This window comes from Camelina sativa, chromosome 19, assembly GCF_000633955.1.
Source record: "Camelina sativa cultivar DH55 chromosome 19, Cs, whole genome shotgun sequence".
Lineage (NCBI taxonomy): Eukaryota > Viridiplantae > Streptophyta > Magnoliopsida > Brassicales > Brassicaceae > Camelina > Camelina sativa.
The window spans coordinates 3,498,958-3,522,472 of NC_025703.1; the positions used below are offsets into that span (position 1 = coordinate 3,498,958).

Consider the following 23,515-nt stretch of genomic DNA (forward strand, 5'->3'; position numbering starts at 1 on the left):
TATATAATTGATCTCTGATTAAGATACGAATCTACATTTTTCTCTTATCATCGTAATCTCGATGTGCCTCTCGTTGTAACCAAGGAGCAATAAACACTCGACCTTGTTATGATACTTAGGGTTTATAATGTTCCAGACAACTCGAAAGTCGGAATTTATGCTCATCCGCAGTATTAGAGGCAATCCAGATCTCGAGTGAAGCATATCATCCATCTCTCTTCCTGCCCCATACATAGCTTGGTTCTTTGTTCCGATGTATAGCTGAAATGTTGTCGACTCATGGCTCAGCGCATATAATTTAGGTCCCTTTAAAAAAAAAGAAGAGATGCATGTAACTTAAGTTGACATTGAATAAATATATATTTTGACCAAAAAAAAAAAGAATAAATATATATATATATATATATCTCTAATTAAATTCATATATATAAGACTTACTTGCGCCTTTGCAAAGTTGAGTGGGCCAAAGAATAATTTGATAGATGGAGGATGAATGTGAAGGCCAAAGACATTAGACTTGTTATCTACTATGAGCTTGATAGAGCAATTGCAAGTGAGGAACTTAGTCGACGCTCCATGTGAATCCACACCTTCTTCTAACATGAACTGATTAAACCTTCCAATCTGTAAAAATACATACAATTTAGGTAGAGTATGCAAGCCAAAACTCAAAGTCATAAAGAAAACTCCATCCATCAACAAAATTTGCTACTAGTTTAGTAGCTTATTAGGAGAAGATGCATATTACTCGAAAAGAAATGTTAGGATGAGGAGGCTGAGTAGCAATGTAGAAGACAAGCAATGCCACTCCTAAGCTAAACAAAAACCTCCAACCTACTTGCAGAACGATCCACCAACCCGAACTGGAGCTCCGCAATGGCACCAACATTTTCTCATCGTCCTCATACAAGAATTTGTTTTCAGGGTTTCTCAAGAAATCTGAGTGCCTTTGGAATTCATTGACGCCGGATAAGACCAATGGCGCTGAGTCAGAACGAGTCGACGATTGAAATTCGGATTCGGGGTCATGGATAACCGTTGAAGGGCTTTGGACGAAGTAGTTTGGGTAGAGGTCCTCTCTTTTCTCCATTCTATAAACTAATTGCCTTAGTATTTTTTTTTTTTTCCTTTTTGTGTCGTTTGGTTTTGGGATGTGATGAGAGAAATTATATATGATTTCATATATTACGACAGAGATACTATGAATTATAATATTATATGATTGGTGTCGATCTCTGAAATGATTTATTGATGTAGAGTAAATTAAGCATTATAATAGCTAGCGTTCAATTATTAATTTCATGGTGGAGAAAACTATAATTACACAAGTCATGATGTGGGTTTGTTGTTCTTGTAATCCAATTCCCTTCACGCTTAAGTTTAAATAGGTAATGACCACTTAACCAATCATTCAACCTAGGAAGCTCTATATTTTATTTATTCAAATCATATATTATTTTCTTAATTTTATCTTACTAATTACTTTCCTTTAAATATTTAGTTTGGGTTTCGAATTTCATTTTTGTGTTCAATATTTGAAACGATTTTTAGAACCTCGGAAAGCTTTCATAAGCAAAACATTAATCCTCTTTTGTGATACTTTTGTGGCCGTTTCATAAGTGCTCTCTCAACACGAGAGAACAAGCCATTATAGATGATGGTTTATGTTTTTCTTAACGGCTAGGTTCAGTAGCATTAAAAAAAATAATCAAACCGAATTAAATTTTCTTAACCGATTTGGAACTGATATTCTATTTTAGACCAAATTTGATATTATTATGCCTAGCAATCTGAATAGAAACCAAATCTGTTGCAACCGGACCGAACCGACAAACAGTTTAATTTTTATCAACTTTTGTCCACCACCACCGAGCAAACCCAAACCTGAACCGAATAAAAAGATTTCCAACAAACCAAACCGAAGAAATCGGGTTTCTTATTCAAATCTCCTTTCCCCAACGAAACCAACAAACCCAAACGAACCAAAAAAAAAACTGATTAATCAGGCCTAAAAGTTTTCTTTCTGCAGGGCTTTCACATTGGCCCATAAACTTTCTATACGGAGACCTCAAGGTCCATCCATACTAGAACTCAACAGTCTTTGGTAGACGTTTTTTCCTTCAATTATGGCAAACATTAAATTTACTAATTTAGGGTTTCAGCCAAAAACATCATTTTGTTATATCTGTTTCTTTAAGTATACGTTTTGAGTGTTTTTTTTTTCTCTCTCACAATTTTTATTTTACATTTTTCTGTGTAGCGTAATTATTCCATTTTTTAGTTTATTTCATACCGATCAAAGTTAACAGAAGGTAAATTTTCGTTAAATTGATAAATTCAACTAACGGATGTAAATAGATTTTTCAATTGTAAAAGTACTTTTCTTAAGCAATATATTTAAAATCGAATAGTTTTTTTTTTGTGGTCGGAATTAACTCCAGTTTTAGGTAGAGAGAGGATGATAATTAAGATAATGCTTTCTTATTACGAAATCGTGTTTTACACATCAAACTCAGATTTGTACAAAAAAGAATTTGCCAATTTGGAAAGAAAGAGAAAACTATACAAATGAACCAACTAATCACCTCACTGCTGTGTGGGCCATTATTTAAGTATTTCTTCAGCAAATAAATTCTCAATGAACCTTCCTATTCACATTTCATGTACTAATGGAACCATGCATGGTGATTGGTTCCTCCACCTATAGATAATAAAACTAAGCATCTCTCTCGTATCCATGAACAATATCATTGTGAATAATAGACATATGATGGGAAAATAAAGGGACAAGAAATAGACCACTTCTGTTTAAAAGAAGACTTTTTTTGCCAAAAAAAAAAAAAATTGAGACTCTTATAGAATACAGTAGATCCACTTCATGTTCGTACGTGCTCCGGGGTAGGGGAGAGTACGTAGCTCCAGTATCCGGTCCATGAAGATGTATCATGTATGTATATTACTAACGTTGACATGATGAAAAAATAAGTATATAAGAATGAATGAGGAGTGAGGAATGAGGAAGAGAGAGAGAGAGAGAGAGAGAGAGAGAGAGAGAGAGAGAGAGAGAGAGAGAGATTGTCAATCGACTTGGAAATCAAGGAAGGGGAAAGAAGAGTTGTGATCAATGAGACCATCTAAATCCCAATCTCCGATTTTAGGGTTTTCTATTTCCCATGAACCATTCTCCATCTCCAACATATTCCCTACCTTGAAGCTTTCTGAGTGACAAATATTTTTGCTACTGAAGCAAGGATCAAGGACTTGTAAGTTTAGGTTATTGCTTGCACTACAAGCAATGCCATTGGTATTCTCCGAGGGGGGAAGAAACCAATCACCTTCTACCGATACTCTCTTGCTAGTTGGATCAAGAATTGTGTTTCCATAATCTCCTAAACCATTAACGTTGAACACATTCCCCGTGTTTCCCATTTGGTGATATCGGTTATCCGGCACTGATATCATCAAGGGATCATCAAGCTGGTTTAAGCCCACACTATTAACCATTGGTGCAAAATTAAATGAGGAAGAAGATTCCATACTCATGGTGTTCCCCACAATCATCATGTTTTCATCATGATGATATCCATCTATCATTGACGATGAGTTGCCTCCCATGTCCACATGTTGTTGATCTCTTGGGTCCAAGGAATTACTATTACTATTGTTAGGTGATGATCCTGGTGAAGTATTGTTGTTGTTGTTGTTGTTGTTGTTCTTAAGCCTCTTCTTCAATGTCGAGTTCCAAAAGTTTTTGATCTCGTTGTCTGTCCTACCTGGAAGCCGAGTAGCTATTTGAGACCACCTGATGATAAAATGTAAAAAGTTAATTATGCACAAAAATCATTTTAGCACCAAATCGTTTCAAATCTGATTAGGCTCATTGTATATATAGAGTTACCTGTTACCAAGAATGGAATGCAAATGGAAGATGAGATCCTCTTCTTGAGGAGAAAAAGAGCCGCGTTTAAGATCAGGCCTCAAGTAATTGATCCATCGGAGGCGACAACTTTTGCCACAGCGTAAAAGACCAGCATTTCTAGCGATGTCACTCCAACATCCTTGTCCATTGGTCAACATGTATCTTATTAGCTTCTCGTCTTCATCAGGCGACCAAAGTCCTTTTCTTAGCTTCGGTTTGTTGTTATTACCACCACATGCATGATTTGGCTTGCCCTTGTCTCTGATCGTAGTGATGTCCGGTTTCCTCATCATCATTTTGGACTGGTGGAGCCTTTTTGAAGAAGCTTATACAGAGAGAGATAGAGAGATTTGGAATTTGGAGAGACTGTAAGAAGCAAGGAAAGATGGAGAGAGGATGATATGATTTGTGGGGATTGCTTTGGAATGATATGAATATGCGTAATGGATATGACAAAGAGAGAGACAGAGAGAGAAAGAGAGAAAGAGAGAGATAAAAAGTAGTGTTTGTTGGGATTGATGGGTAGAGTAGAGAGAGTCTATAATAGAGAGAGACAGAGAGGAGAAGAAATGGGGATGTGAAGAAGAAGCAAGAGGTGGGTCGTCTTTTATCTTTTTCTATGTTACTAAAATATAATAAAAGAAAAGAATTGATCTTCGTTAAAAACATGATGATAGACTTGTGAGTGAAGAAAAATGTATCGAAAAAGACTGGTTTAGAGTCAAAGACAAGAACAAGACCAACCTCTTTCCCTTTCCCTTTCTCTATCTCTCAGCCCCGCACCACACACGTGTGTTTGAAGTATCAAAGTGTATGCAAATTAAATACATTAGTTTAGTTTACGAGTGTTTTTTTTCATAACTAATTTCGTTTTTCTTAAAAAAAATATTATTTCTTTCTAAACGACAACTAATAACCAATTTTCACTATCAAAAAGTCATATATTGTACTATACTCTTGCAAGGAGGCTTATTTTGAAGTAACTTCCATTTTACGACACAATCAACCGAATCTAAATAAAGAAATCGGATTCCGGATCCTTTGACAGAAACATAGAACAATATAGAAGTTCAGAGAAGATCGATGAGACATAAAATCACAGCAACAAAAGCCTAACACTAACACAATCTAATCCAAACTTAAGAATACGTGCAAGATATAATATCACCGTTTTTTTTTTTTGTTTTTTAATTCATCAATTACACATAAATTTTCATGTGATATCAAAACCCCCTAGCTATAAAGTATAAACCAATCCCAAAAACGAGTCCATTTATTTACGAATTACCAAAAATAAAAGCATCATCATCAGAAAAATCTTTTCGAAATAGCGTAATGAATAATAGTGGACATGCAATAAACGTTTGTAAATAATACTCAACAGCTGATAAAGAATCGATAATAGTAAGTATAGTGACCGATTATAGCAAGTAATGATGGGAGCACGGATCATACTTCTTCTTAATGAATACTAAATCGATGTAATCATCATACATCACGTAGGGAGGCTAACTGAATTCAATTCTCTAATATAACCCTTTTATCTCTTATTTACAAATCACAGTGTTGGACGAAGTCTACCATGAAATTACGTTGTGAATTTTCTAACAAATGAATTCTTTTTATAAGAAGAAGATCACAGATCAAAATCTAGACTAATTTTCAGAAACTACAGTAGCTAAACCCGAATCTATAAATTCAGGACTTAGGACTATTCGATTCTTCGACGAACGAAAGGGTAGGAGACCAACGGCTTCAAAAACCTTTGGGCCTATAAACTCTCATTGGGCTCGTGTTACTATTGGGCTTTTCTTTAGTTGTACATGTTTTTTTCATCAATATTTAAACTTGGTCTTTGGACCAAATCCTTTTTTTCAGAAGAAGATTTATACAATTTTTTGGTTTTAATGTGAAGAAAGATTTATACAATTCTTCTAAGGTTTCCCACTATGCTCCATAGATTATATCACAAATGTTAGCTTAATTAACAATCGTTGACCAGCAAACAAAAAAGCGAGTTCTATGAAATGAGCATATTAACCTTGTGCTCTTCACGTCCCCACGTACAAACTCCTTCTTTCCCCTATAAAACAACATTATTGGTATAGCAAAGGGACATAATTTGTTTTTGAGAGGTAAACATGGCTTCCCAGAATCAATACACAGCAATGGCTGTTTTCGCCACGGTGACGCTCTCCTCTGTCTTTACCGCCTCCGCACAGTACGATTCAGAGTCACAAACTGGAGCCTCTTGTTTTCCAGGAATGTCTGTCATCATGATCATTTCTTCTTTCATCCTCTCTGGATTTGCCATTTTCAGATGGTAGATACTTTTTATATGTTCATCTGCTTTTACCCTTATTTTTGTTGTTGTATGATTGTATCAAATAATATCAATAATGGGAAAACATCACCTCTGTTTCTACCCTTTTTGCTGTATCAAATACACCCAACAGATGTTTTACTGCATAGAAGAAAGAAACTCAGAATTTTATTATCTCAAAAATCTTTCACATGGATTGTTCTCAAAGCATTATTTACATTATTTGTTGGGTTATATTCACACTTATTTACATAATTGTCTAGTAGACATTTACCAATCTAATTATTATTACATTGAGTTTTCTTCTGTGTCCTCCTGATATCTATTTAACTATTATCCTCTCTGAGCATGTCTCCATATCTATAACAAGAAGATAGTTTGAATCAGCCAACAAGGAAAATTCTAGTAAGATAAAGGAAATAAAAAAAAAAGATAATCCCAAAGTTGCTTCACCTTATTTAAGAGGATTGTCAAAACTCAGAATAAACATGAGTTTGATTAGAAAATAACTTGTCATCACCACCTTGTGTTCTGCTGTGTTGGACAAGAAAGTTAGTCATATTAGAGAACCAATAAGCTGACTTTTCATGGATTTCAAGTTTTCATCAACACATGAAAGAACATCTATCTCTGATAGTAGCTATGGAACTTACTTTCGATTATCCCGGAAAGAGTATTTTAGAAAATCTGCAGGCCACCAAGTAACTCTGATAGCCTGATAATAGTAACACAGTATTAGAATCAGAGAAAAAGTAAGGGGAAATATCAAATGAAGTCTGAAGTTGATCATATTGGGACAAAGACCTGATATTGTCTCCTTCTTGAGTACCAAGATGCCGTAAAACAACTTCTTCCAAGTGACCATCAGAATATGCATGCTATATACCAAGAACAAAAATTGATATGACTAAATCATTCGTCTGAAGCTTTGGTAGGCGATAGATAATAGAAGAAAGTACATGATTTATATATACCTTATAGAAACAACTTGCTCCAAATGGACAGCTTCCATTTCCAAAGTTGAAATGCTTACAGTCGATAGATCTGCAAGATTGGAATAGAACACAATGAAGAATCTACTAAGCATATCAAGTTAGCAGACAGCTCAAAAATCAAGTCTTCGCAGTTAGTAACTATATACCTAAGTTTTGCCTTGTATATATCGATAATTTCCTTTTTCTCTTCAGGAGTAGAGTACCAGACAACACTAGGTACAACAAAGTAAGAGAGTTTGCGACATATAGGACATGCTCTCAGCGTACTGTTCACATCCATTCCTGAAACAGGAGCACTGCTACGCCAATTACGAATGCACTGTATACAAAACGGATGATCACACTCAGTCAACAACCCAAACTTCCTTTCCCCTGGAGTGGCCTTTGACAAGACACGATCCAAACACACGCTACAGTCGATATCTTGGCTTCGTTTCAAAGCCTCAATGTGCTTTTGCTTCTTCACGCATTCTTTAGTGTGCTCTTCTCGTTCTTCAGGTCTAAAAGGATGCAAACACTTCTTGCCACAAGTAGCGCAGAGGTCTCCATGCATATGAGGACATTGGTTACCTCGCGGGCAATCACCAGCAGCAGCAAAGGAGCAGATTGGGTATTCTCTTGGATGGATACAATAGACGTTAGAGGATTTATCACCGTCGTTAATATCGCCTTGTTGTTGTTGCAGATTCCTCATAGAGGGAGTGGTGGATGATAAAGAGCGATCAAGAGACTCAGAGTCAGAGGTAAGAGGTGGTCTAGGAACATTGGAAGAAGCTCTGACATGATCATATCTACATCTACTCCCGTAAAGGCATATCCCTTTTTGGTAGAATGTGCAAACCTAATTTACATATATAACCAAACAAGTCAACAAATTTGGGAATCAAAATTCAAAACCAGCATTAAAGAAGAAAGAAAGAAACAATCTTGAGAAGAGATTACATTACATTATTCGGAGGATCCTTGGAGTCATGAGAAAATTCACAATTTTCCCCTTTCAAGCACGAGCCATGGACAAAGAACTTGCACAGTATCCTAAAAAAAAAACAAGAAGGGTAAAGAAATCAATTGAACCCTCCACAGAAACCAAACCAGCTTCAAAAAGCATCGACCTTTACACCAATAAGATAACCCACAAGCAAAAAAAAAACACAAAATTGGAAGAGGTAGAGTTAGGATGAATGAATCGAGAAGTTTGGGGGTGTACCTGTCGGAGGACATTTGGGGATTGTGCGGAGAGAAAGAAGAGGAAGAAAAAAAAGATTCAAAAGGCGGAAGAATGAGAAGGAAGAGAGAGCTTTATGTATGAGTTTTGTACGGTTTTCAATTGTTGAGGACACAGAGGAGGAGAATGAGGAGGAGGAGGAGAATGAGAGTTGCATCATTACATTAACCCCCAAAAGTTTTTGAGATAGAGCGCGCTTCCACCACCTCTCTCTCTTTCATTTACTAAAATATCCCTTTTGTTAAAGAATAAAGGTTTAGAGAATTATTCTCTTATATTATTTTATCTGTACTATATGATATAACATATATATAAGGATATATATTAGGGTTTATAATTCTACTAATGGGTTGATAATAGGCATCCATACAATACTAGATATATTCATAACATTCCCTCTTGGATGACTATTATAAAAATATAGTTCCAAATGTGCATGTGAGATGCTGTTTCATTAAAAACCTTACCAGAAAAACCCAATAGAAAAAACCATGGTTAAGGGAAAAAGAGTGCAACGCACTTTTACTCCCCCTCTTGAGTACATCACTTGAAATCTTCGAGATGACTGATCCAATATGATGAAGTAGCTTCTTAAAAGTAGTGGTTGGAAATGCTTTGGTAAATGGTTCGCCTAATCTTCACTTGAACGAATCTGCAGTAAACGTGTATCGCCATTCTTCTATTGGTCATGGGTCTCGCAAGTGACTCATCTTTATCATTATTTTTGTTTCTCACAATCTCATCAATGTATTTCAAAGACTTTGAAGATGATAGTCTTTCACCATTGGAATCATAATATTCCTTTTTCAGGTGTTTATCTTTCGCGTGTTCTTTTGTTGTCTCGTTAAAAACCTTTTAAGGAAAAACCCAATGGGATAAAAACCATGATAAGGGAAAAAGAGTACAACCACGCTTATGATCATATTTCTCCCCCAGAAAGCATCATCTTCAGATTATGCATTATGATCATATATATATCATCTTTTCTGAACTGTTATAAACAATGTTTTCATGTACAAACTCATATGATCATCATATATTCTCCTTCGTCATTGAACTTCAAGTCATTTGAAACCCTTTCATATAGAAGATCTATTTGAATCTATTACATACAATCTTCCAAACAATCTTATACATAAGAGTATCATAATCTACTTGTAAAACTTTCTCTTTCAACTCTTCTTCTTAGTATGATACTACAAGACCATTTTTCTATGTAAGATGATCTAAGCATCTTGAGATAACATCTCTTTCATCAGATATCAAATCTGTAGCCTCAAGAAATTTTATGAAATATTTGATCTTATACAATCCAATTTCTCCATCTTTCAGGAGTAATATTTCATCATTGATTATTTCTCCATATTTTCCTTGGTATGTGAAATCTCTACTGGAGATTAGATAACATTTTCATCATCAACATATTTGCACTTGTTCTTTTACCTTTCTTTTAACAAGAACCACTTGTAAGTGCTGAAGAGACAAAAGACATATATAATTTTTCTTTTAACGAGGTTCAGCAAAGGCCTATGTCCTCAAACTTTCTTGAAAATACTTCTTGAACACAATTACAATTAGTGTTCAATCTCGGATTTACACAACCCTAAGATTTCTCTTCGTTTGTTCCCGATTTATTTTCAACCCACTATGAGATCCCTAAGATCAACAACAATGATCTACAAACATGATTCTCTCATAGAGATAAACTCTCACATTTTTCTCTCCAAATGTGTCAAAAGACATCAAGACTTTTTCTTGCTTTTACAATATTCTCGAGAACTATAAGGTATTGCTTCTAGCAATATAATTAGCAAGATAATTACTTTAAGGGATATCTCTTATAGTTTGAAAACCTTCTAAATAGACCAAATCAAGTCTTGCCTTATTTTCAAACTCATAAGGGATCTACATAGTTGCTTCCACCATATGAGAGTGCATTTCTCATAATAAATATTAAGTATTTATGAGAATCATTATACTACTACATGTACTTTATTTCTCATAAAGATCCCCTTATGTCCCACTCATTTTACACTTTTAAGTGTAAGGACTACAAGTCCAAATATTATCTCTTTAAGAGACTTGAACTATTTCGTAGTTCTTCTTTCAATGATTAACCAATCATTCTTTATGTACACTTTTCAATAAAACTTTTCTATTAATCGCGGTTTATGATCCTTGATTTTAATCCATAACATAATCAACTGCAACACTGCATGCAAACATATTTACGACGTCGATTTGATTTTTGGTTCCTTTTCTTTCGAGACATGACTCAACTTGTTGAGATTTATTTTCATTATGATTCTCAGGTACCTGAATCTCTTTCTTACTCATGTCTACATCTCTTCTNGTCTCTAAATCTCCTCTAGAGATTTACATAACTCACTGCTTCCTCGGTGCCATATTAAATTATGCTCCTTTTCTTTTCCGAGGATGCTTATATTTGGAACCATAAGTCTATCACACTTCATGCGATCTTCAGACTTACTAGCAGTTGATCTTATCCTTCTAGGATATTAATTTCAATTGGAGCACAGCTGGTATATGTGACTTTGTCACTCAAGGTCAGAAAATGCCTTCTAGCATATTTGCTAAACTTTGCAAATAATTTATCTTTTTCAATTTCTAGCGCACATTTCAAAGTACGAGGATCAAGATAATTTCTCTCAATATATATATATATATATATATTTTCCAGCTGTTTATTTCTCCCCCTTATGTTGGAAAGACTGACTCACCGAAATAACAGTCTCTGCTTCTCGAGCCTCAAAATCTCGAGATATTCAATCTTCAAAAGAGATTCATATCATATTTCTAACATTTTTTCAAATCCCATCTTATATCAATGTGGTGGAGCAACTCAACATGTATAACACATTTAGATGGAATATATATAGTTTCTGACCCAAACCAATTGTAATGAGGAGTACTCATGATAATTCATTGGCCCGATGCGAACTTATTGACATATAGAGTCATTTTTGTCAATCACATAGCCTGGTTTCACCACTACTGTCAATTAACCAAATAATCTTGCAAACTCGAATTTATGGTTGATGATCAATCCACAATATCTCTTTGTATACGTACCAGAAAATTGACACTATCCAAATTCATGGGGTCGGTGAAAGCCATATAATCAGCTTGCTTTGTAAAGCAGCACACATAAGAAATCACTAGGAAAACTCTTTCGGTTCTCTAATGAATCTTTTCAGAAATTTCTGATTATTCTTTCGCATCACTACTGAATCGGAATGGCTTAATCGGTCATGCCAAACAGTGAGATTTTCACAAAGAAATTTATCTTCTAGATAATGCATGTAATCTCTAAAATATTTTTCTTGTCTTGGGTAATACTTATGATTTCAAAGTATTTTCTTTGCTTATTGTCTCAACATGATTACTTTTCAAATCCTCAAGATTTGCTCTATCATATGAGTGATTAAACTCATTTTGGGTGTGAACATAATCTTATTTATGTTCCATCACCTCTTGTCTCCTCATCGAGATGATGACACTTCATGTCTATCAATATCGATTTGAATCACACTCTGTAATCAATAATATTCTCAAATTGGGTCATGTATTATATCTTAGACCTTTTTAACTTCTAGATTTGGGAGACTATAACACATTAATATCAAATTGTGTTCTCATAGACAATAATATATATATACTCTTCAAGAGCTTTCAATACTTTTTCTACTAATTCTTATTATTGTAGTAGAATGGTGGAAATTGTCTCACACTAACTTCTTTCATCATCATCATATATAGATGAGATAAGTACCTCATGTACTTATTATTCACTTATAGTGGAGATAATAGTTGACTTAACCGCGACCTTATATATATATCATACCCACATTTATAACCACTTTTATAGTAACTTTCTTATTATTGATATTGATGTGGCAATTTCCTTTTTCTTTGCATAAAGTCATATTCAGTTCAATGAATAGACCAAGCCAATAGGATGTGATTTACATCAACATCTCATAATTTTATACAGTCACAAAAAAAATAAGATTATAATATTTTTTAAAAATATTTTTTCACTATATTGTGTCTTACATGACAACAATATTTTGTGACAAGTAGAATATATTTTCTCTAATATATTTCCAACAATGATATTATTTTCTATTATAATTTTGGTTATAAGTGGAATTAAGTTGTTTGTATATATTCTCTTATAGACTTTTAGTGATTTACTTTCTTTAGATTATTCTAAAGAACTAGTGAATTTTTATGATCATTTACTTGGACTTAAACCTCCCCATAGAAGTGATGCCAAGAAAACATGATCAATAATTATTATTTAGTAATTTGTTACTAAATTTTCAATGTATTCATCAAAAAAACAGGTTGGAGGACATGATTTAAAATATTTCATCATGATATTAAATCTAATTTTAATTAGATTTAAATTTGTGATTAAACAAATAAAATAAATTAGAAATATTATAAACAATCGTATAAATAAATGCTAAATAAATATTAAGCATCATATCTTTATATATATATATATATATGTGTGTGTGTGTGTTTTAATCAGTTATCAGTGAATATAGATTTTTTTTAAAAAAAACACTAGCTAATAAAGCACATCATGCTTATTTATTTGCTAATTTATAAAACCATAAAAATGATAATACTTATCTCGATGGAGATGTTATTAGAAATCCAGACGGAGACATCATTGGCAATGAATATTGCTTAGTCCTTCGACTCATGTTGCAACAGCAAAACTTTAGTTCGATACAAACGACTCATCAACTGAGAGGTCGGCTACGGCATTCAAAGAGATTCACCGACTAAAACCAGCCTCAACTGCATATATATACCAATAATTAGTCAAATAAACGAGTATAAGTTATCTCGGTAAATAACAAAACAATAATAAAATATATAAGCGATAAGTGGTACAGCTTGAATCACCGTTTATGTATTCTTATAATTCACACTCATATATAATATATAGCTGTATTCAAACGTAAACCAACGAGATATTAGACCAGCTATAAGCATGAGTCTTACCTCGGCAAACTAATAAATTAGTATATAAACATATGTCGATCAATAAGCATGATATAATCTAAGCTTAAAAATAATAAGATAATCACAACTATGTATTTCGGGATTGGGATTAGGGAGACTATAAAGTGTTATAAATATATCTAACATAATACCGCAGTATGATCAACTAACACTTAGCATATCTCAATAAATAAAAATATGACATACGAGACCGATAATAATATAACATGATTCGGTATTACTTGTACTAAACCGACATAATATAAATCCACTAACACCATATACATATATATATCGATATCGATCAAGCAATAAGATTGGAGAAAATAGCATGTCAATCAATATATTGCAAGTTAAACAAACGCAAGATTAATAAGATATGATCGATTCGTTTGATGCTTTAGATCTCACTAAGCGATAAAAATCGAACAAATCGACAAACAATATGACATGAGCCAAAAATAAATAAATTATAAAACCGTGGGTTACTTATCTTTGTGGCTTGACCGGAGGTATGAGAGGTTGTCGGAAAACAGTAGGGTTGCGTGAGATTTGTTTAGTTTAGTCTCTGACGGCTAGGGCATCGTACTTGCTCAGTCGGCTAGAATTTTGTATGATATAACATATATAAAATACATATTAGGGTTTACGAGTCCACTAATGGCCCGATAATAGGCATCCATAGAATACTAGATATATTCATAACACTTTTCTCATTTCTTTCTTTTTTGGAAATTTTAAACAAGGGTTAATAACTCTTTTTGAGGGTGTGATTGGTTCGTTTATGGGATATGGATCAGTTAGATGTGAATCTTGTGATATGTCACATTGTATGTAAGAGCTTTCTTTTGAAGCTACGCTTCTTTCCGAATGAAAATCAAACAAGTTTTAAAAACACAGTCGTTTGTTTACACAAGGAACAACAATGATGATTCAACAAGTATCTTACTGTTACAGTCTAACACGAGAGACTACTACATACATAATAATAATACAACACACGAGACAAGATCGTCGTCTCTCTCACTCTCTCTTGCCTCTTATATGTACATAATATTACACACAACAAATCAAGCAGATCCTCTCCCACACACATTCACACTCACACTCACACTCACACTCACACTCACACTCACTGAGACACCAAATCCTCCAATTCGAAATTCACAAACTCTGTGGTACTTAAAACTTACCGGACCAGTTTTAAATGCTGTATCTCAATCGTCACACAAACTCCACCCTCACGAGAAGCTTAACGGATTTGTACTTCTCCCCTTTCCGGTTATGTAAAGGAAATGCTCTTATTCCTTCCTGTATCTCCCAAACAGGCAAGCATGTCTGTCCTCCAAAATCATCTTTCTCTGACATGTCATACTCATGCACTTCTAATCGCAGCAGAGCCAGCTCTGGAACGGTTAATGGGAACTCAAATACCTCATCCCAAGATGGGATCCAGTTATCCTCTAATGTCTTCGTCTTCTTCATTATTGTATCCACTGGAACTCCAGCTATACCAACCTGAAAATGTATGTATCAAAGCTCAAATTATATTGCAATCTAAAAAGACAAGGAACAATACTATCTCCAAAGTCAAAACATTTACGTGAGGTTTAAGGAAATCGAATTTACCCTTGTATAGAAGTCAGGAGGTGAATATTGATCGAAGTGTGTATGGCGGAAATCAAAGTACCAGCCTTCTCCCATGTATACAGTTACCTAAGGATAATAAAAGAATTCAGTTCACCAATTTTGTATTGGCAGAAGGAGAGAGCATACAGAGAATCAGATATCTCACCCTAAGTGTTGTTTTTACAGGTAGAGTAGCTTTTGGGTCAAATATGTCATTATCCGATCCACCTTTCAGCAGAATATCTGGTTTCTTGATGTAGCCACATCCGCCATTGGCTCTAAACATTCCTTGCATTAGCCACAATGATCTTCCATATCCCTGTGTACATGAAAAAGAAAGCACAATAAAGTTAGCTGAGGAATACGGATGATGTCTTGTAAAGTGAGCTTCTCCAAAATAATGAAAAGTTTGACTACTGTGTAAAAATAAGTTGATACCTGCATATTGAAAGCTACCATTTGAGCACCGTGGCTCCAGGCAACCAACGGGTTGTAGTTTGATGAAGTAACTCTAGTTCCTTTTGGGTAAATCCTCAGCAAATTTTGTTGAGTAAACCTGCGCAAACCATGATTAACAGGATTCATACTGCTGAGTTGACGACGGACTGCAATTTTTACTCTGAAACATAAAAAACATAATATGACAATCATTCATGTGATTACCTCACAATCTGTTTTGCATATTTTTCTGCTGCCTTTTCAAGTTGTTCCTCGCTCAAACTAAGGCGTCTAACCTTGTCAGGATCTACCTTTAAACACTCAGTAATCCCACCTTTTGGTTTCCCAGCATGGATTGCAATCAAATGTTTATACTGAGGTGGTGCATTCTTCTTAATCTTGTCTTCATCATCATCATCATCATCATCATCATCCTCGTCATCATCATTTCCATCTAAGTCATCCTGCACCAAAAAAGAAACTAATATCTTTTGAATATGAACACCAACAGAACTGAAATGAAGATGATCTGTCTTGATACATACCTTGGCTTCACTTTTTTGCCTATCGATAAAGCTCGGAACTTCTCTCCCCCAAGCTTCTTCATCACCCAAGGATTTACCTTTCTGCACCACTTCCTCATCTTTTCCTTCTTTGTACTCTTTTGGGGGTTTGGTTGAGATGATGATCCGTCTTTTTAAAGAGTTTGGCGATGGGAACTTCTTCAAAGATTCTCCGACAGGAGGAGTAAACAGAATTTCCCCAAATGTCTCAGTAACCATCTAATCAAACAACAAAAACAACACATCTCAGTATTAATGTAATCATCAATCAAAGCGGAAAAACAAAAAAATCTCAACAAAAAAAAAAAATGCAGAAAGAGGTTACCTCAGCAACTTTAGCCTGAAGTTCAGGAGTAAGATGATCTTCAAGAGTTACAACAACAGGAAAGTCAGATACATCAAAGGCATGTGCTCTGATAGCTTTTAGACATTTGATCAACCCCACAGGTGCAGTGAGAGTCCTGTTTCAAAATAGTTCAGTAAACAAAAATAAACGACAAAAACCTAACCTTGAATTCATTCGATTGAGGTCAAAGAGAATATCAAACCTTCCGTGAAGAACATCAATATCATCTTTGTTGGAGTTAGGCCATATATCCAGTTCAATCACCCTAACACCTTTCTTCAATGCATCGATAATAGGCACCTCACTGCAGTCACTGCTAAGCTGATTCCCAGTCAAATATGAATTATGACCAGTGAATATGAAATAATGCGATATAGGAGCATCCATGTCTTGATGCACCTAAAAAAAAAAAAGGTCAAACAACAAATTCATTAGAGTTAAGTCTAGAATCAAACTAAAAAAATTATAGCTAGCAGCTTAATTAAGTCACACAATAATAATTATATGATGTATAGCCGGAATTGTAAAAAGTTCAATAATTGTATCATGGATTCTTGAGACAAGAGTTCTTAAAAGAGTAACTGTCACATTCCTATTATGTTACATTCTGAACTTTATTTTCACAGTCACTAGTAGACATAAAAAGAAAAACCAATATATCGCTTTAAACTCTTGTAGCCGACACATATATAGAAAAAAGAAAAAAAAAGAAGTGCTTCGAATTCTTGAATCAGTCTCTATGAAACACCCAACAAGACTAGTATTTTCAAAAAAATATCACTGTCTCACACCAATCCCTTAGCTACCAAACAAGAAATGTGAATAATCCCAATTCAAAATCTGAGTTATTGTCATATCAATCAAATTCATAGTTGACTAAAAAAAGTCCTGAACTCAAGAAATCGAAACAAGAGAATGAGAAAAAAAAAAAAAAAAAAAAAAACTTACCTCATGAAGAGCAAGAGGAGGGTTGTTTTCACCAAAAAGGTACTTGAAGAAAGCATCAAGGTGAAGACCATTACGATGAAGGAGAGATACAGAATTGATAACTGACTGTGCATCTTCCCTTGTAGCTTTGTCTTGCTTCTGAACATCAATCAGAAACCTGTGGAGATGATCAACGGTCATAACCCCATTCTCAGAGTACTTTTCGAAAATAGTCTTGATCTCACGCGGTGCCTCAGATGCAGTGTAACGAAACCTCCGGCGAAAGCAGAAACACACTCTGTACGTTTGCTTCGACATGAGGTTTTAAACAAGAGAGAGACGGATCTTTGCGTGCTACTAATAATTGGAAAAAAGAATTTAATCTTATCGTGTTTTTGAAATCAGACAAAGAAACGAAAACAGAATCGCTTTTTTTATTTTATTTTGCGTGTCGCTTCTGCCAAAACAAGATTAGATTTTTTAGTGAATCTCCTCCATATGTAATGTAAAAACTAAAAAATCGATCTTGTTGAACCTTGTCGGAAGAGATCTTCTTCAATCTCTCTCTCTCTCTCTCTCTAGTCTCTGTCATTGCGAATATCCCATCTGGCAAATTCTGTCCGTTTGGGTTTTTTGTTGGGCCTTTTTTATTGGATTTGATAAAGCCCATTAGTTGATCTTGTTTTTTTAGGGTTTTTGTTGTTGTTGTTTAAAGGAGAGATAAGAGCGTAACCTACAAAATCTTTCTTAGGCCCCTTCTTCCCTTTCAAGAGTCCACCACCCGCCTTAGTAGTCTCAAATAGGGCGTGTATCATCTCCTCCGCCGCTCCTCACTTGTAAAAACCTAAACACGATAGTAATCCGAGGAACGAAGAAGGGTACAGCTTCAGGGAAACCAGCATGAGAGCCAAGGTTAGTTATGGGTTTCTAATTTTTTTATGGATTTTTGTTTAGTGCTGAGAAATCGAAGTAGTGTGTAGGATCTTTATTGTTTTTGTGTGTTTGGTTGTTACAGTGGAAGAAGAAGCGTATGAGGAGATTAAAGAGGAAGAGACGAAAGATGAGACAGCGATCTAAGTAGAAGATTTGGGAGTTGTTTCGTGTCTTTTCTTCTTTTTAGAATCAACTCTTGTGGGAGTTTTGTTGGTTTTGCTATTTGAATGTTTTGTTGTTGGACCAAATCGAATCTTTGTTTTCTATTAGAATTATGTTTCTTACATGGAATGATCCACATGAGTTCCTGATTCTCATTTCTCCTTTATATTCTATACAATCTGCTTAGCATTTGGTTAAGTGTCTGCTTAGGATGAGATTTATCGTGGTGAAGGTCGAAAATTTGATATTAGAAACGATACGTGAAGTCGTTATCCTTTATGCTATAAATCACTAAGTCATCTGTCCAATTAAATTAAGCCATATGAGATTTTATTTTATTTTTAATTTAAATTTCATAAGAAAAATTTGAAAAGAAATTGAAATTGTGGCGAGAAAAAAAAAAACTAAACAATAACCAAATTTTCTAATAAAAATCCCTAAATTTTCTATCCCACAATCTCTACATCGCAGAAACTGTTTCATCTTCCTCTATAAATTTAACTCACTATGACTTCAAAACTCATTTACTCAAGTAAAGCAAAGTTTTTTTTTTTATATTTCATCTTTCACAATCTGTTAGTTGTTTATGTTTCCAAAAAATTCCAGAGATATATGCATGTCTCGATCGGCTCCGTCTCCAACTTGAAAACGTCTTCAGCCTCTTCTAATTACCGTGGACGTTTGCAACGAGTTTCTAAGTAACCTATCACTGGTAATAGGACTGTGAGCACAGCCACGGGAGATTGGAAAAAGCTAGCTTCCCGGTGAGTTAGAAATATCATTTTCTTTCATCTCTTGGGAACTAAAATCTTATTGTTAATTCAAATTTTCAAGATTTTCCAATCATTTTCTATCTAATTTGAGGATTTTAATTTGAAGGCAAAATAATCTTCGTGAATCGAAGGAAGTAGAGGATTGGAGAAAAGTGGTTAATAGTATGGAACATATGCTTTCCATGGAAGGGGCTTGCATTTTCGACAGTGTATAGGAATTCGAAGGTACTATTATAATTGATTAATTCATTCAGCTTCCCTCATTGTCTGCAATAGACATTTCCTTGCCATGTACTGTTTTTACTCAATTTGAAGTCATTGCTATGTGGAAAAAAAATTGAGATGACATAATTAATTAGATTTTAGAAACAAATCCACATATTGAACACAATATATACCCGTTCACTTTGTGATGTCAAGGCGCTCTTCTTCTCCGGTGCATCATACAACGTAAATGTATATGGAATCTTTACGTTTGTGAGCTCTTTGATTTATCACGGGCTGTGAAGCATAATCTTACAATCGGAGAACCAATCATCGATGTCTAAATAGTGTTTTTTCATCACCATAGGACTAACGGGAGTCTCAGACCATTATTTCTAGCCATAAGAGATCACCATATACGAGCAATCTCTTGATCACTACCTCAAGGTGTTCTATCATTTATTTTTGTGTGTTGCATATCAATTGATCCACACGAAAAAAACACACACACACATACACACAAAATTTATTCTCAAGTACAAATCTAAAAATCCAATGTGGGCATGAAAAGGTAAATTGCTAATTCATACAATTCCTTTATTTTTCTATTTCTCGATTCTTCTAAATATCACTATATTCTACTTCTATGACCTCTATTTAACAACTGTATGGCTGTGATTAGATTATTTAGACGACAAGAAAACTAACACTTTACCTAGGAAATGTGTCATCAAAAAAATTGCATCGAGAAATCAGACACGAAGGAGAGCAAAACACAAGAATGCATCATTGATGGAATTATATATGTAAATATGGTATTCTATTATTTAATTAGATTTTAACTCGGAGTACACCGCGGGACAGTTTTTTAAAAAATAATAACAATTTTTTTTATATATATTTAGTTTGTTTGGTTTAATTAAATAATATTTTTGTTTGGAATTGTCAATTATTAGAATAATAATAGGGGACATAAATCATAAATATGTAATTTATAAGCTATTGTCGGATAAAGTCACAATTTTACCAATGATTTAATTGTTTTACAAAATTTTAATTCAATTACCCTGATTTAATATGTCTAATATTCTTATATTAGTGGTATTGACCAAATAATTAAAGGAAGATTTAACCCGTGTTTCAAAACCAAATTAGTAATATTTTATATTTATACTAATGTTAATTCAAACCGTCATGTTAATAACATGACCCGCTATATAACAACAAACGTCATATTAGTGGTTTAACCCGTGTTTCAAAACCGTCATATTAGTGGTTTTGGTTGTGTGTTGTGTTTCGTTTGTGAAGTTGATATTTATACATGAAAAATGCTTGATGAGCAAGGAGTTTACAATCCGTAGTAATAAAAGAGAGATTTTAGTGTTTTTCTATTTGAGTTGATAACATTACCGCAGAATAATATTCAGTTTCTTAACACGGTATATATTATATTAAATATTTTTCTTGATGCTAAAGTTAAATATACTTGATTATTGAGTTTCTAAAGTTGGGTTCTCGTTTTTATGAACTTTATTAACATTATAATAATTATTGCGATTATAATCATTTGTTACTCAAACTCGGCTGTGTCATTTAAATTTAAGAGATCATACAATATCTAAAGATCTATTAAAATAGGTTTGAAGATTTTTATGGGATTAAAAATTTAATGCGTAGAGTTGTTTTTGGTAAAATCGAAATGTATAGATGTTGTCAAGCTATTTATGGCAATAAATTTATCAAATTAGGTCGAATCAAATAGTTCCATTAAATGAATTTTCAGGAATTGTTATTTTCGGAAAATAGTTAGAGGTTAATATTGTATAAAAACCAATTAAATAAGCAAAACTTCAACGGCATAACACAAAATGTATTTCAAAAATAATAATATAGATTAGATTAGTTTATGGTTATGTATTAACATTTTTTTATATTTTTGTAGGAATATAGTTTACTTATGCATTGCATTTCTTAGTTTCATGTCGTTAAGGTTTTTATTGACAAAGTAAAATATGGATTGCCTCTATATATATTATTATTTTTTGAGGAAAATGAGATTCAATCAAAGTAAAATATCAACGTGGCTGTGAATAGGGCAAAACTTATAATACTTGTACAACAAAAATGATACAGAAATTTGTGAAGTGAGCTTAGTACAATGACAGGAAATAAATCCATTTGTAAAAAACACCATCACACTCGGGATTGAATCCCGGCTCTTACGAATATAGGAATTTGGCTAATATGCCGATCAATTTGTGGCCCAATGGTTGACAAAAAAAAATGATATAAAAATTTATCACTTACTCTAATTATTATTATTTTTTTTCATAAACGCATTGTCACGATGAAAACGTACTAACAAGTCCATTCAATTGTCTCATATTAACTACCAACAACAAAGGTGCAACTCTAAATCGGTTTAAGGAATCGAAAATCAAATGAAAAGAAATGCAGAAAGAACGTACAACTACAAACTCATACGAGTCACTCTCCTCCCAAGATAAATGGCTTTCAACAACAACAAAAAATGACTCATCTAACCACCACAAAATATTACAACGAAATTAGGTTATTATCCACATTATTCCCAGACAAAATTCTGGTCAGATATTGTCTAAGACGAACACCTCCCTAGCAAATTGGGCCGACTATGCGTTTCTGATAACTCTCTCCAAATGCGGATATTAAAACATAAGTTTGTGTCTTAGTAGCCTCCCATCGGTGGCATTCCATATGCTGGCATGGGCGGCATTCCTGGCATACCGCCCATTGTTGGTGGAGGACCATACCCACCACCACCTCCCATTCCTGGCATCGGTGGTGCAGGTAAAGCAAGTGGCAATAGCTGGGCGTACATGTTCTGTTTAACAAAAAAAACCAAAACTCTTTTAAACTGTAATCTTCAGAGAGAACGATTCTGAGTGATACCGAGTGTAGCTGTGTGGTTATTACCTGTTGGGACATGACCTCCTTCTCTTCCTGCTCTTTGGCCTTCACTTCTTTTTGTGCCTCTATCTTGTCCTTTATTAGCTCATCCACTTTGCCAGAGTATTCTCGGATAAACTACAAAGAAAAAAGGANTTATCAAATTAGGTCGAATCAAATAGTTCCATTAAATGAATTTTCAGGAATTGTTATTTTCGGAAAATAGTTAGAGGTTAATATTGTATAAAAACCAATTAAATAAGCAAAACTTCAACGGCATAACACAAAATGTATTTCAAAAATAATAATATAGATTAGATTAGTTTATGGTTATGTATTAACATTTTTTTATATTTTTGTAGGAATATAGTTTACTTATGCATTGCATTTCTTAGTTTCATGTCGTTAAGGTTTTTATTGACAAAGTAAAATATGGATTGCCTCTATATATATTATTATTTTTTGAGGAAAATGAGATTCAATCAAAGTAAAATATCAACGTGGCTGTGAATAGGGCAAAACTTATAATACTTGTACAACAAAAATGATACAGAAATTTGTGAAGTGAGCTTAGTACAATGACAGGAAATAAATCCATTTGTAAAAAACACCATCACACTCGGGATTGAATCCCGGCTCTTACGAATATAGGAATTTGGCTAATATGCCGATCAATTTGTGGCCCAATGGTTGACAAAAAAAAATGATATAAAAATTTATCACTTACTCTAATTATTATTATTTTTTTTCATAAACGCATTGTCACGATGAAAACGTACTAACAAGTCCATTCAATTGTCTCATATTAACTACCAACAACAAAGGTGCAACTCTAAATCGGTTTAAGGAATCGAAAATCAAATGAAAAGAAATGCAGAAAGAACGAATACAACTACAAACTCATACGAGTCACTCTCCTCCCAAGATAAATGGCTTTCAACAACACCAACAAAAAAAATGACTCATCTAACCACCACAGAATATTACAACGAAATTAGGTTATTATCCACATTATTCCCAGACGAAATTCTGGTCAGATATTGTCTAAGACGAACACCTCCCTAGCAAATTGGGCCGACTATGCGTTTCTGATAACTCTCTCCAAAT

The 23,515-nt window shown here is 34.0% G+C and overlaps 4 protein-coding genes and 1 long non-coding RNA gene across 7 annotated transcripts; 1 reads left to right on the forward strand and 4 right to left on the reverse strand.

Moving 5' to 3' along the window:
• On the reverse strand, positions 1-1,221 carry LOC104764534. Its single transcript, XM_010488084.2, has 3 exons — positions 749-1,221; positions 439-624; positions 1-306 (listed from the first exon to the last, which is right to left on the reverse strand). The coding sequence occupies exons 1-3, from the start codon at positions 1,088-1,090 to the stop codon at positions 19-21; spliced, it is 816 nt and encodes a 271-aa protein (XP_010486386.1). The 5' UTR covers positions 1,091-1,221; the 3' UTR covers positions 1-18.
• Positions 2,518-4,477, reverse strand: LOC104764535 (transcription factor MYB46-like). Its single transcript, XM_010488085.2, has 2 exons — positions 3,899-4,477; positions 2,518-3,802 (listed from the first exon to the last, which is right to left on the reverse strand). The coding sequence occupies exons 1-2, from the start codon at positions 4,213-4,215 to the stop codon at positions 3,079-3,081; spliced, it is 1,041 nt and encodes a 346-aa protein (XP_010486387.1). The 5' UTR covers positions 4,216-4,477; the 3' UTR covers positions 2,518-3,078.
• On the reverse strand, positions 6,394-8,653 carry LOC104764536 (E3 ubiquitin-protein ligase makorin). 2 transcript variants are annotated; one of them, XM_010488087.1, is made up of 8 exons: positions 8,445-8,653; positions 8,185-8,272; positions 7,384-8,078; positions 7,217-7,286; positions 7,047-7,120; positions 6,896-6,957; positions 6,696-6,773; positions 6,394-6,602 (listed from the first exon to the last, which is right to left on the reverse strand). In XM_010488087.1, the coding sequence occupies exons 1-6, from the start codon at positions 8,456-8,458 to the stop codon at positions 6,921-6,923; spliced, it is 978 nt and encodes a 325-aa protein (XP_010486389.1). In that variant the 5' UTR covers positions 8,459-8,653; the 3' UTR covers positions 6,394-6,602; positions 6,696-6,773; positions 6,896-6,920. The 2 variants fall into 2 exon arrangements, with proteins under 2 accessions (XP_010486389.1, XP_010486388.1); XM_010488086.1 differs by having other exon boundaries at positions 6,696-6,776.
• LOC104764538 (phosphoinositide phospholipase C 2-like) lies at positions 14,392-18,015 on the reverse strand. Of its 2 annotated transcripts, XM_010488089.2 has the most exons (10): positions 17,944-18,015; positions 17,430-17,717; positions 16,684-16,880; positions 16,461-16,596; positions 16,118-16,354; positions 15,798-16,036; positions 15,573-15,690; positions 15,301-15,453; positions 15,135-15,221; positions 14,392-15,023 (listed from the first exon to the last, which is right to left on the reverse strand). In XM_010488089.2, the coding sequence occupies exons 1-10, from the start codon at positions 17,998-18,000 to the stop codon at positions 14,730-14,732; spliced, it is 1,806 nt and encodes a 601-aa protein (XP_010486391.1). In that variant the 5' UTR covers positions 18,001-18,015; the 3' UTR covers positions 14,392-14,729. The 2 variants fall into 2 exon arrangements, with proteins under 2 accessions (XP_010486391.1, XP_010486390.1); XM_010488088.1 differs by having other exon boundaries at positions 17,430-17,966.
• Positions 18,149-18,667, forward strand: LOC104764539. The gene is made up of 2 exons (XR_763761.2): positions 18,149-18,320; positions 18,424-18,667. It is a non-coding gene; the product is annotated as an uncharacterized LOC104764539 (long non-coding RNA).

Excerpts from the sequence above, each read along its gene's own strand:
- LOC104764538 (XM_010488089.2), bottom strand. The coding sequence starts at position 18,000 with ATGACAGAGACTAGAGAGAGAGAGAGAGAGAGATTGAAGAAGATCTCT. Across the intron at positions 16,881-17,429 it reads CTCCTCTTGCTCTTCATGAG|GTGCATCAAGACATGGATGC; the intron begins GTAAGTTTTTTT and ends TTTTTTTTTTAG. Across the intron at positions 15,454-15,572 it reads TGGTAGCTTTCAATATGCAG|GGATATGGAAGATCATTGTG; the intron begins GTATCAACTTAT and ends TCATGTACACAG.
- LOC104764534 (XM_010488084.2), bottom strand. The coding sequence starts at position 1,090 with ATGGAGAAAAGAGAGGACCTCTACCCAAACTACTTCGTCCAAAGCCCT. Across the intron at positions 625-748 it reads ATCCTAACATTTCTTTTCGA|ATTGGAAGGTTTAATCAGTT; the intron begins GTAATATGCATC and ends GTATTTTTACAG. Across the intron at positions 307-438 it reads TCAACTTTGCAAAGGCGCAA|GGACCTAAATTATATGCGCT; the intron begins GTAAGTCTTATA and ends TTTTTTTTAAAG.
- LOC104764536 (XM_010488087.1), bottom strand. Across the intron at positions 7,287-7,383 it reads ATATACAAGGCAAAACTTAG|ATCTATCGACTGTAAGCATT; the intron begins GTATATAGTTAC and ends CCAATCTTGCAG. Across the intron at positions 6,958-7,046 it reads CAAGAAGGAGACAATATCAG|GCTATCAGAGTTACTTGGTG; the intron begins GTCTTTGTCCCA and ends TACTATTATCAG.
- LOC104764535 (XM_010488085.2), bottom strand. The coding sequence starts at position 4,215 with ATGATGATGAGGAAACCGGACATCACTACGATCAGAGACAAGGGCAAG. Across the intron at positions 3,803-3,898 it reads CATTCCATTCTTGGTAACAG|GTGGTCTCAAATAGCTACTC; the intron begins GTAACTCTATAT and ends TTTTATCATCAG.